Source organism: Chiroxiphia lanceolata, chromosome Z, assembly GCF_009829145.1.
Source record: "Chiroxiphia lanceolata isolate bChiLan1 chromosome Z, bChiLan1.pri, whole genome shotgun sequence".
In the NCBI taxonomy this organism is placed as follows: Eukaryota; Metazoa; Chordata; class Aves; order Passeriformes; family Pipridae; genus Chiroxiphia; species Chiroxiphia lanceolata.
In genome coordinates this window covers 58152302-58165797 of record NC_045671.1, presented here as the reverse complement: position 1 = coordinate 58165797, position 13496 = coordinate 58152302, and the positions used below count along the sequence as shown (strand labels likewise).

The 13496-nt window shown below is 38.1% G+C and overlaps 1 protein-coding gene across 2 annotated transcripts in view; it reads right to left on the bottom strand.

Moving 5' to 3' along the window:
- Positions 1-395: 395 nt before the first annotated feature.
- The window catches only part of SRFBP1 (serum response factor binding protein 1), a 69733-nt gene continuing 56632 nt past the window's right edge, over positions 396-13496 (bottom strand). For both annotated transcript variants that reach the window (XM_032676300.1, XM_032676301.1), the window contains exons 5-8: positions 4053-4134; positions 2428-3169; positions 1967-2004; positions 396-1245 (exon numbers count right to left, since the gene is read on the bottom strand). In XM_032676300.1, the coding sequence (XP_032532191.1) occupies positions 1058-1245; positions 1967-2004; positions 2428-3169; positions 4053-4134 (1050 nt within the window). In that variant the 3' untranslated portion in view covers positions 396-1057. The remainder of the gene's footprint in view (positions 1246-1966; positions 2005-2427; positions 3170-4052; positions 4135-13496) is intronic.

The window sequence follows — 13496 nt, the reverse complement described above, 5'->3', positions numbered from 1 at the left end:
CTTGGCTAGTGGCAGGAAGTCCACCCTGGAGCCGGCTGGCATTGGCTCCATGGGACAGGGGAAGCTTCTAGCAGCTTCTAACAGAAGCCACCCTGGTAGCCCCTCCGGCTACCAAAACCCAGCCACAGAAATCCACTATAAGGCATTACAAAATGCTGTATGAATAGTACAGTGTATTATCTTATACCCACTAGAGTCATTTACCAAATTTCTGAATTAACTTGATTATGTAAGATAACTATAATTAAATAAACACTGCTAAAAATTAATTACAAGTTCAGAACTCATTTCAATTAAGTAGTATGAAAACCACTTGAAGAAAAATTCAATGAACCTTTTATGTCACAGCCCAATCAAATGAACTCTCAATGTCAGACAGGCACTTAAAAATCAAATGTTTCTTAATGTACAAAGACCCTTTAATTTTTCATATTCTTTCACAAAGTACAAGCCGCACATGATAAAGGGTCCAGCTGTAACTACCAGAACAAAGTATTAAAGACACTCTTTTGGTTCTTCAAATTGGCAGTATAATCAGAGGACAGAGATCACAGTTTAAAAGGACAATATTTAATTGATCTCCAGAAATTTTCATATCATGCTTACAGGTGATCAGCTTTTCCAGCTACTTGATACATTCACGAATTTTTGAGGTCTGTTCAAGTTCAAGAATCTCTTACTTTTCCTCAGTTGAGATTTATTTGACAATCCAAATCCACATATAAAATACATTTTTACATTAAAGAAAAAAAGCTCCAAAGAATCTGTACTATTCCTACAGGGCAAAAATGATGTTCCTAAAAACCCTTAATTTGTTAGAGTGTATTTCATAAATGGGGGGACTATGCAATGGAACTTACGAACCAACACCACATGGCCATTACATTAATCCACAGACAGCACACAGAATAAATGAAGCAATCTTGATTATTGTAAGACGGTAAGATACAGCAGATGCAGTTTTATAGGCTGCAAAGGATATGGACAGTAAACCAAAAATGTTCAAATAGCAGTTGCAAAAATCTTTTTTTTTTTAAAACCTTAGTTTACATATAATCTAGTCATCAAATTTAATCTTTTTTCCCTGGAATGCTGTAATTTGAGACACTTGCTCTTTGCGTCTCCTGCTTGCTTCCCATGAAGGATGAAGAGGCTGCTCCAAACATGCTTTCTTATTGTCACATTTAATACCTGAAGCTTTTGCAAATGGTTGCTTCTTCAGCTGTGGTTCACTTTTAAGAAAACCTGTGCAAGTACAAACCGAAGCATTAACTACATCATGAACTTTCATAAACATATGCAAACTAGTCTGGGATTGCAGATATTTTCAAAAATTTAATAATAACCCATGGGGAACAGTCATCTGAATATTCACAGCAAGATTTTGTCATCTTGCAGCCCAGTAAATTGCCATTCAGTGGACTGCAGATAATTAAGATTTATTATTACAGACCACACTCAAAATTTGTGTAGACAAATATTCAGCACAGTCTAAACTTTTTTCTTCACAATAAACCAATGAGATATTACACAATATAACTCAATATGACTGAAATTATATCCTCGATCAAATGAATTCCAAAATGGTATCATATAGTACAAATGGAATAAAATACTACATTTTCAGGAGCTACTGGAGGAATTACTTAAGAGACAAGGTACTAGGTACATATCAAAATCTGTACCTTTACCTGTGCACAAGTAAAACTAACTGCTTGACAGATGGAAAAGCCCTTTCCTCTGCAAACCGTACTTTAAGTATTTCTAATACTAAAAAAATAGAAAAGTGCAGATAATATCCATGATTAAAATGAAAGCTCAACAATTTGACCATTTTAACAACAAATGCTAAAATATGTTCCACAAATTTGAAAAGAAAAAAAGTGCAGCTTATCATAACTGCAGAGGCAACAAAATCTCAAGATGATTTTACTCTTGTCATTTTACCAGGTTAAGTAATACATACCTGTTCTTCCATTTTTGAGTGGCTGGTCTTTAGGATTTCTAAAAATAAAAAGAGAATTTAGGATTTTTCAAGAAATTTGTAAAATTACAAACACCTGTGAATAAAGAATCATTACCACCAAAACATCCATGCAATAACTTTTCAAGCTTATGATGCAAGCCCCTTAAATGCTGTTTCACCTTTGTTAATAAAGAATTAGAAATAGAAGTGTTCAGAAGTGACTGAATTTGGATGCAGGTCTAGTTAGGAATCCTATGTATACATCAGTGCTAATGTTAATCTGAAAAATACTTAATGTCAAGAAAGTGTAAGAAGACTGACAGGTAGTTTCTGTGAACATGTTCTAAGCTTTAATGAGCTCAAATTCTCTTTGTTTGGTAAGGACTACTGAAAATCACAACAATTTTCATTACTGAGAAGGAGGAAAGGAATGCAGAACATAACGTGGAGAAAAGGTTTACCTTTTTCTGGTTTGAGATTTCTGATTAGAGGTCGACAAGGAACTGCAGAACACTGATTGTAGCCTGACTGCTTTTGCAGGTGGCTTTCTTTCTTCCGTGATCAAATCTTGTGCTGTCACAGGAACTGTGCTCTTTTCTTTCTTCACTACATTTTTCTGAAGTCTATCTTTATCTTTTGTTGAAGAAGGATTAGTTACTGCTGCCGTCTTTTTCTTTCTTTTTACTTTGCCAATGAAGAAATCATCATTGCTGTCACTGTCAGAATCTGATGACTCGTTATAAAACCTTTCTTCAGTACTATCATCGAAGTATTCCTTTTCACTAGGATGCTCCTGATCACTATCACCAATTTTCTCTATTATTGCATTTAATTTGTTGATACTCGTATTTTCTTTCCTTTTTTGATAGCTACGTTTTTTTTCTATTTTGTTCTCAGTGAGTATTTGCATTTCTACTGCCTGAAATGAAGATTCTTCTGGAGCATATGCTCTCTCCATTTCCAAAGTTTTCTGCTCAGATGCACTCTCACAAAGTTCTTCAGCCACCCTGTCAGTCTCTATTTTCATACTCAGTTTTGTTTTGTGTCCACATCCTTGCTGTTTTTGAGCTAGTTTAGGAGCTTGGTCATCCAAGTTGCTACTGAAATGTTGTGCTACTTTAGGCTGTTCTTCTGACTTAGCCTTTTCCAAAGGAGTGGCTTTGTCTGGGTTCTTTCTTGCATCCTTAAAAGCTTTTACAGCAGCTGGGCAAGGGCAGAGGAAATATTTTGTTGCAGTTACATGTCAATTTATATAAGCTATTTTTATATAATAAAACATTTTTGCAAGTTAAATATGTTGTTTTGAGTAAGTATATTTTGAATGTCCTTATCAATCATTTACTGAACACATGGGGCAAGACCATAGAGTACAGTATCAACAAAAGCGAGAAAAAGAAATTATTATCAATGAAATACAATATGAAACTTGGGTTTAACTGTGAACTTTAAGCAAATAATCTGCAGCTGATAATCATGTTCACTTAGGGCATTACTTCGAGTGTGAAACTGCAAACTAATAATAAATTGCACATATATAATTAAATGAGTATTTGATATGCTCTGTTATTAATCAAGTAACTTTGTGACATTATTACTAGGACTTGACTCTTTTTAGCATCAATTTTAGGTAGAAAATTTCAGTTTCAAGAGAACAAAAGAGAACCTAAAAAACCAGGAAAGACACCCTAAAGATTCTGGGGACAGTTTTCGAGGAAGATTTAGAAAGTAATTTGTAAAACCTTTTAGTTGCCTTTGGAAACCCAGCTGTAATGATCCCTTTACATTCCCATTTAATTCAAAAATATTCCATTACATTAATTTGATTTTTAGAGTTCCCATTATAAACCCTGTTTGTTCAATATCCTGTTTGTTCTTAAATGCCATATTGCATACAGTCACATATGAGACCACTTCAACCAACGTAAATGATTACAAAGTTTGTGGCACTTGGTTCACTGCAGCTAGTTAGGGTAACTACAGAAGCTTTTAGTTTTGGGGGTTTTTTTGTTTGTGCCAGAAATAAACAGGAACAAAGTACCACACCAGTAAGCTACCGAAGTAATAAACAAGTTAAAATATTTCATACCTTTAAGTTCAACAAATCTGGGCTTTAAGGTTGGATGTGTTGCAAGTCGTGCCATCGCTCGCTCAGTTGCAGTACAGTTTGGCTATACAAGAAAAATTCAAGGGCATGAAGTCAATAGAATGGTGATTACTTACAGGAGTCTGTGTCAGTTATGCTACAATGCACATTAATGTGATTCTGCACCATGAACTGAACAAGAGGAAGGCTTATGATACTGTAATAATTTTATTTTGCTGTATTACCATCATTCTAAATGAAGAAAAATCTGACCGTCTAACCATGATAGAAACATAACAGACATGTAGATCATATGATATTTCTCAGGTATTGCATAGGGATAACATGATTTATTTTTTAAAGCATACCAGACACATCTTTTAGTGTTAGCACACTGATTTTACATTTACTATTTCTTACACATGAAAAGCAAATTCATGAACCCACTGAATAAAAGACATCATATTGGTAGAAGGCACCTGCTTGAAGAAATACAGCAGATTGCAGAAGTGCAGTATGGATGTCATAAAATTTGGCAAAATGACATAGCAGGAAGGAATATGCATTAAATGTGGTTGAGATGCAAGGTCTAACTTGACCATAAAGACTAATAACCTTGAATTTGATGCAGTAGAATACTGGAACTCCGTCAATTGATTCAAAGAAGAAATCTGATCTTGCTTTAATTTTAAGGAAAAAAAAAGGGAAAAGAAGGAATTCCTTCCTTTCTGACTTTCCCTTTTATATCTTGGAAATAATGTATGACACTTTGTAAAAGCTCTCATTTTCAGGTTCTTGTCTTCTTGTTAGCACTCTCCTTGAAGAACAAAATGAGAGATACCTAAGACTTCAAAAGGCAGCTTTGTCTTCTGGGTTTTTGTTTGTTTGTTTGTTTGTGGGGGCTTTTTGTTTGTTTGATTTTAATGGAGGAAAATGAGGTGTAATAGATTTGTAAACCACAAATTTAGCAGGAAGATTTCTTAAAGCCTGCTTTGGGAGAGAGTAGATGAGATATAAATTTCTCCTTTTCTCCTAGTGGCTCTGTGGATACATGTTTAAATTGTTGCTATCTGTGATTTGAGCTATATGCTACAGGAAGTATCACAGCAGAACCCACCCGAATCAACAGATGATAATACTTGTAAAGAACCAGGTAAATGCCCTGTGACCCAATCTGTAACTGATTTTGGTGCCCATCAACTCAAGAAAATCTGTGGCCTCTCCTGTCCTCAGCAACCACCGCAACAGATGGAGCCCAAGACACAGGCGTGTAATTGGTAGAGAATAAGGGATGGAGGTACTGGCTCTGCCCTAGGATGGAGTTAACAGTCTCCATAGCAGGCAAGATGGTGCTGTGCTTTGGATCTCTGACTAAAACATCTTAGTGTTGGTAACACACCAATATTTTAGTCATTGATGAGCAGCGCTTGCACTGTATCAAGGCCTTCTCTGTTTCTCACTCTGCCCTCCCAACAGGCAGGCGGGGAGTGGACAAGAGGTTGGAAAGGAAACACACCTGGTACAGCTGATCCACATGGACCAAAAGGACATTCCATTCCATATCAAGTTGTGCTTAATAAAAGCTTGAGGTAAGGAAAAGGAATGGGGGAATGTGTGCGGTTATGGCATTTGTCTTCCCAAGTAACCTTTTAGCGGAGTGAAGCCCTGCTGTCTGGGTTGTGGCTAAACATTTGCCTGTTGAAGGGAAATAGCAAACAAAATCCTTATTCTCTTTTGCTTGCACATACAGCTTTAATTCACTTATTGAACTGTGTTTATCTCAAGATAGAGTTTTTCTCACTTTTTCTCACTGCATGCTATCCCCATCTTGCAGGGGAGGTGAGCGAGCAGTTGTTGGGTGCTTAGCTGCTGGCTGGGGTCAAATCGCCACAACACAAACCCTACCTAATACAACAGCAATGCACATTTAACATAGCTGACTGAATTCACATAAGAGTGCTCAGTGGTAAATGTTACTTGTTTGTGTGTACCTGCTCTTTCAGTAGAATCATGTGACTCAGAGTATAAACAATTATATATTCATTGCATAAAGATAGATGGACACTTCCCACCAACTACTAGAGCAGGAGAGTCAGTTTCAGTGCTTTGGTCTGAAGAAAACAGAGCACAAGAAAGCACTACAATTACAGCAGAGTCAGTACTTCTAAATGCAGAAATATTTAATTGGTTTGCAAAATGTAAATCTTATTCCTCAACCAATGCAAAGCAAATCCCATTTTGTATTTCTTTTGCCATAGTTTTATACAAAATATACTTTAGGCACATCAGAGTATATTTCATGTTTGAAGTGCACAGCATCTGGGAATTCTAGCACTTTCCTTTTCCCTCAAGTCTCTGTTACTACAACATTAGTTCTCTAGGCCAAGAAAAAACTGGAAAAATCTTTTCTCTGAACACTGTCTATAGAACTATGAACACAGGTCAGAGCAGACAGGACAAAAGATGGGTCCATTTCCAAGGGCCACAGACTGGCTTGCTTTCAGGCTAGCCTAGGTCTGAGAACTTGAAATCTGAATTCTAATCCCCATGTGACAGTGCTGCATGCTGACACCAGATTCTTGGGATAGAGAGCTCACATTTCTGAAGATCATATGTTATTTTCTTTGGAGATTTTTCTATAGCTGGAAAATCTATTTCTGAACTTAATTAATACACTTTTCCCCTCAGCTACTTCCTGTGGGTTTTGAAAGAATATACCATGAAGTTCAGAAAGCAGCAGCAGCTTCTGTGCAACATCTGGTGTCCTTTAATTCAAATATTTATAGAAAGGGTTTAAGCATGTACAGGCCAATCCATATGGAATAACCACATTTTTTCCTTATAGCAAAATACTTCACAAACACAATTCACACTGATAGACAGTAGCTAACAAACAATATGGCATTCACATTCTCTAAGATTTCCCATTTTTCTGTGTAGTTTGTTTTGGGTTTCTTTTGGCGTAGGCAATGCTCAATTTATTTTTCCTCAAGTATTTTCCAGTATATAAAACCTTACAGAAACATAGAGAATAGAGAAAATAAAAATGTCAACCGTCTTTACAAGCAAGAATACCCTCTCCCCACTTCTGCTGCCCCCTTTATGTTTAATCATATACTAGAATTGTACACTTTTATTCTGACATATTCTTGCTACTTCTTGTACTGTGTTGCACTACTTATTTTTTTATGCAAGAATGTGCTAGTACTTTCTATACGAACACTCTCCCTCCTTCAGTGCAACTGAGGTGCTGCAAAGTGAACAAAGAAATGGAGCAGCACATAGTCACACTTCTTATTGAGAAGTTGTAAGTTACTGTGATGGTTTTGGCTGGGGTAGAGTTAATTCCCTTCACAGTGGGTTGCATGGGGCTGTGTTTTGGATTTATGCTGAACACAGGGTTGATAGTACGGAGATGTTTTTGTTATTGCTGAGCAGTGCTTACACAGAGCCAAGGCCTTTTGTGCTTTTCCTATTGCCACGCTGGCGAGGAAGTTGGGGCTGCATGGGAGGTTGACAGGAGAGACAGCTGGGACAGGTGACCCAAATTGACCAAAGGGATATTCCAGGCCATATGTCATCATGCTCAGTGCATAAATCTGTGGGGAAGAAGGGCAGATGTTTAGAGTGATGATGTTTGTCTTCCCAAGTAACTGTTACACGTGATGGGGCCCTGCCCTCCTGGAGAGGCAGAACACCTGCCTGCCCATGGGAAGCAGTGAATTAATTCCTTGTTTTGCTTTACTTGTGCGCACAGCTTTTGCTTTCCCTATTAAACTGTCTTTGTCTCAACCCATGAGTATTATGGTTTTTACCCTTCCAATTCTCTTCCCAAGTATCCTGCTGGTGGGGGAGTGAATGAGCGGCTGCCTGGGGCTTGGCTCTGGCTGGGGTGAAACCACGACAGTTAAATACAAAACCACCTGAAAGTCAGTCTCCTCAATCTTTTTATCTTGGCAAGTATTTCCATATATAATATTGAAACTGTCTATCATCACTGACATCATGCATGCCCCATATAAGGGAGACAAACTTTGCACCAAGTGGCAATGACTGGGAAACAGAATGGACATTACAAGCTTGCTAAGATAAAAGCAGATTCACAACAGCAAGTTTTGAGATGTGATGGAACAGGGGTCAGAAGCATGGAATGGCTCCAAAAGCTGGCACCCCAGGGTAAAAAAAAAAAAAACAACAGTATAATGTAAACATCAGGCATAAGCTGTGTGAAAAGAACCTGCTTCATACAATGCAGAGAATGAGAAACTGAGCGTCTCACGGTCTCGGAGCAGATGAGATTACAGGAGCTGAAAGCCATGCCTTGGTAGTACAGCTGAAACAGTAGAGCTTCAGGATGAATTAAAGGGCAGAAACCTGTGATTAATTCGGGAGCATGAAATTGAGACTTCTGACTCGCTTCATTCTGATTAATCTTCCCATTTCAAGACTAATTTTGTTTGTACCCTCTCTGCTGTAGTTATAATCAATAATGGGAAATAAAGAGCTCATACTTTTAATTTTTCATCTGCATTTTGTGCAAAAGGGAATTGCCATGTGACAGGTCTCATCAGAAACAAAACTGCTACTAGAAGAGTATACTACTAAAAAGACGACTACTAGAATTTCAGCTGGGTGACAGTGCTGCCAAACTGATAAAGTTTAGTGGTGCTGCATCTCTCATTTCAGATCATCTGTTATTTAAAATAATGACACTCAAATGGAGGCAGTCAGAAACCCCACTAACAAGTATGCAGTACACGGTAAAAACCATGACACAAAAAGCAATCTCAAAGTATGTCATACTAGCTTCTAAACTATCCAGAAGCACACTTTAATGTCAAATGTTAACAACCTGATTTTAAGCAAAAAATGGCAGAGACGATGCTAACCAGAGTAAGCATAAAAAAAGTAAGACCTAATTCTGGGCCAAACCAAGATGTCATTGCAATAGTCTTTGTAGCAGCTTAGGAAAAGAGCTCTCTACTGAAAAAAACCTCAAAACACCAAAACCCGAAACAACTACAAAACCTGCTAACCCACATGTTCTTTGCAGAGCTCTAACTAACCTACAGCTGTCCTTCATAACAGCAGATGTGATTAATGTGAAGTCACAGAGTGGTTGAAGATGCCAAATCATGGCTGCCACCCAAGTCCATACTATGTCCTTGTACTACTTTGGAATAAGATGCTTGAGAGAAGTTACTTTCTGACTGTGAAATGCAGCCAGTTCTCCCTCTTTCTTTATGTCTGTAAGAAATACAGTATGTGATCTGTGACCATCAAACATGGTGAAGATTTTGGTATGAGAGGCAACTGGTTAATAGTATCATTCATGACAGCATTGCTCTCTCAGCACCTGACAACAAGAGGTTGTTCATTGACTGTGTCTCAGCTTAATAATTGGACGATGAGTCAACTAAGGGATGTAGAAAACAAGTTACATGTGGCAAGACTTTATAAGAGTGGTTCTCCCAAATACAGAAGCAACAGGAAGCAATCCCATTATAATCAAAGAACAGAAATGCCAGCATTAAATACTTTAGACTCTGGAAATGGATAGCCCAAACCTGTCAGATCTATAATAATCTATTACTTCATTTTCACTCAAGCTATACCAATGTTGCATGTAACATCAAAATGATGGTACAGGTGTTATGAAGTAGCAGTTACACCAGCTTAATAATAAGACAAGTGAGAAGTTCTTACAGAAATCAGTTCTGTATGGATCTCAGGAAATCATCCAAGCTCCAGTAGATTTTTTTTTAATTGGATGATAAATGATTTTTAAAATAGGCTGATGAAAAATTTTAAATTGAAGCTAAAATACATGTCTTAATAGATCTAAAACCTTTGCAAAAACTCGTCACGAAAATGTCTTATGGTAGAACAAGAGAAGAAAAACTGAACAATTTCCTGCAAAACATCAAGATATACAAGTAAACTTGTTTATTATTGTTTTCAATGCTTGCCACAGTTCATATGAATTTACATGTTTTTCTGTTATCATGGTAATTCAACCATGAAAATATTTGGATATTTACTTTATTTATCTTGCAAGCTGTGGTGGGTTGACCTTGGCTGGATGCCAGGTGCCCAGTGAAGCTGCTTTATCACTTCCCTCCTCAGCAGAACAAGGGAGAGAAAATACAACAGAAGATTCATGGGTCGAGATAAGGACGGGGAGAGACCATTCAGCAATTAATGCAACAGGCAAACAGATCTGACTTGGGGAAACATTAATTAAATTTATTGCCAATCAAATTAGATCAGAGTAATGAGAACTAAAAACAAAATCTTAAACCACCTTCCTTCCACCCCTCCCTTCTTCCCAGGTTCAACTTCACTCCCAGTTTTCTCTTCCCTCCACCCCAAGGGTACAGTAGGACAGAAAATAGGGGCTGTGGTCAATTCATCACATGTTGTCTTTGTCATTCCTTCCTCCTCAGGAGGAGGACTCCTCACACTCTTCCCCGGCTCCATTGTGGGATCCCTCCCATGTGAGGAAGTCCTCCACGAACTTCTCCAACATGACTCCTTCCCACAGGCTGCAGTTCATCATGAACTGCTCCCATGTGGGTCCCTTGTGGGGTCACAAGTCCTGTCAACAAACCTGCTCCCCCATGGGCTCCTCTTTCCATGGGGTCACAGGTCCTGCCAGAAGCCTGCTCCAGCACAGGCTTCTCATGGATCACAGTCTCTTTTGGGCACATCCACCTGCTCTGGCATGGGTCCTCCATGGGCCGCAGGTGGATCTCTGTTCCACCATGGACCTCCATGGGCTGCAGGGGCACAGCTGCCTCACCATGGTCTTCACCACAGGCTCCAGGGAAATCTCTGTTGCGGTGCCTGGAGCATTTTCCCTTCTACTTCTTCGCTGATTTTGCTGTCTGTAGGGCTGTTTCTCCCATACATGCTCACTCCTCTCTTCTCTGGTTGCAATTGTTCCTGTGCATTCCCCCCCATTCCTTCTTAACGATGTTATCCCAGAGATCCTGCCACCATTGCTAGTAGGCTCAGCCTTGGCCAGTGGTGAGTCTGTCTTGGAGCTAGCTGGCTCTGGCTTCACAGGGGAAGCTTCCAGCAGCTTCTCACAGAAGTCACACCTGTAGCCAGTCCCACTACCAAACCCTTGTCATGCAAACCCAACACACAAACGTTATGAAGAACATTATGAAGCTGAAGACTCATGGCAACATGGGGTATCCTGGGCAATCTTGTTGCTCATCTGTAAAGCTGCACACAACAGAAGGCAGAAGTCTGGAAAATCTAGCTGACCTTGTGCTACCAGCAGTAACATCGACTCAACTCAGCACTGCCTTCCACAGACTCTTGGATCAAGAATCAGGGAGGAGCATGAGATTCTTCTAAATACTATGAAGGTACTTACACTGACCTAATTTCATTTGAATGTCTGGACCACAGCTATTCTTTTCCCCATAAATTTGTTCACTTACATTCACATTCAGTTCCATATTAAATGTGGTTTGTCTTTTATCAAAAAGAAGTATGATGTATAAACATGTTTCTATCATTACTTCTCTTTTAAAATAAAAGTTTCAAAATAGGTTACAAATTCAAACAAAAATGGATTTCTTGCTTTTCTTTGCTGCATACATGATAAAAACACCTACTATCCAAGCATTTGAAAAAGTTTAGAAAGCCTAGAACTTTTCAAAAGCCTAGAACTTTGTAAATGCTAGATGACAATATCTAACTGGAGTATAAAAGGGTCTATAATAGAGTTTCTTTAGATTAACCTGTCACAACTAATTAAGCCAATCATACAAGTGTGAGGTAAATGCTTATTTTTCACATTAGGAAATGATCAAATAAAAATTGGAGTGTTTCATCTCAAACTTCCAGAGTGATCTACAGCAGAGATTGGCATAAACCCCAGACCTGCCTGAGTACAAATTATGTACTTAATCTTCTACAATTCTTTCTTTCTTCTCTTTATGCAAAGAATAATTCCCATGATTGTTTCAATAAAGAAAAGTCAGAGCAAAAAATTCCAGAATGAAGAAGACATGGATCCTTAATTATTTCCTCATGGAGAACAGGGTGAACTCTAGGTGTAAGCAGAAACAGCAAGATTGTGGGAAAACTCAAATGCTGCTTCTCCATTTTTTCCAAGGCTATAGTACTCTCAGTTTGGCATCCAACAAGGAAAAAAAATAACTTCTTAAGGTTATGAAAGAAGATATAAAGTGAGCACTGTGATAACTCCTCCTCCAGTTATGGTGGTCTAATTCATTGTGACTGTATCACTATAAAATATATGCGTCTCACCAAACTGAGTAAAAAATTTTGGGACACAGCACAGTAAAATAGATGCCACTAGAAAAACACCCAAACTCCATAAAAGAAAACCAAGTAAATATCCCAACCCAAATAAGGCAAGAAACTAAACTGCACAGCAAAATACAATGAACTAGAAATCTGGAAAAAAAATACGTACTTCAGGGGGAACAGAATCAAAACACATCTCAGGTAACAGTAGCTGTGAACAATATAGAGAGAAAGTTCTTTGCCACAAAATTTACACAGTCTTAAGAGAAGATAATGAAGTTTGGAGGAAATGTCATACATAAATTAGTTTGACATCCACAAGATATCAGATCTGAAACCAGAACTGACCTTTACAAAAAAGTGAAATCGACAGATCATTTGTCTGTAACTGGCCATCTAGAAAGAGGATCTGAAAACTGAAAATAGGCAAATGTTCATTAATGCCGAATAGAGAATTAAGCTGGTTAATATCAGAATGAAATTTGAACGATAACTTTTGGGAAAAAAAATTAAAAACTGATTATTTATACTTATTTGTTATAGAAAAGAGAGCAGAAACACAAGGGAGACCAACAACATCCAGCCAGTGCTGTAAACAGAGCAGTAAACAGAATTCTCTGACTTCACTGCAACCTGAATGCACCTGAGCTCCCAAGGTTCAGCTGTGGACCCTGGGCATGTCCAAAGATTGAGTGAAAGCACACAGTAGCACTGAATTGGTGTGACAGAGGGATGAGCTCTGTATTATTAAAACTATTAATGGACCAGAAGTTCACAGTATTCTGTTTTGGATGAACCAAAGAACTTTCGGAATTGAGATACTGCTCTCCTTATGATGTAAATCTGCTGACAAAACTCTGGACCAAACTATCAGGGATGTAATCTTGATACAGCCTTACAATATTTCACTATAAAACAGATGCTCAAACCTCAAGTTACCACTTGTCAGATGAAGTCTGACACAGTACCATATGTATAAGCACATACAAAATTAAGTTTACAGCAGAGACATTCGACATAGTTGAGATCTTCAAATTTAAACAATCTCCAATTTAATCAGGTATATTTCAGATAATTTACAACGCAAAGGAAAAAAGGTTACCCTTGCCAACAAACCCCATCTTGCTCAGACCTCCATATTTACAAGCATTATCACCA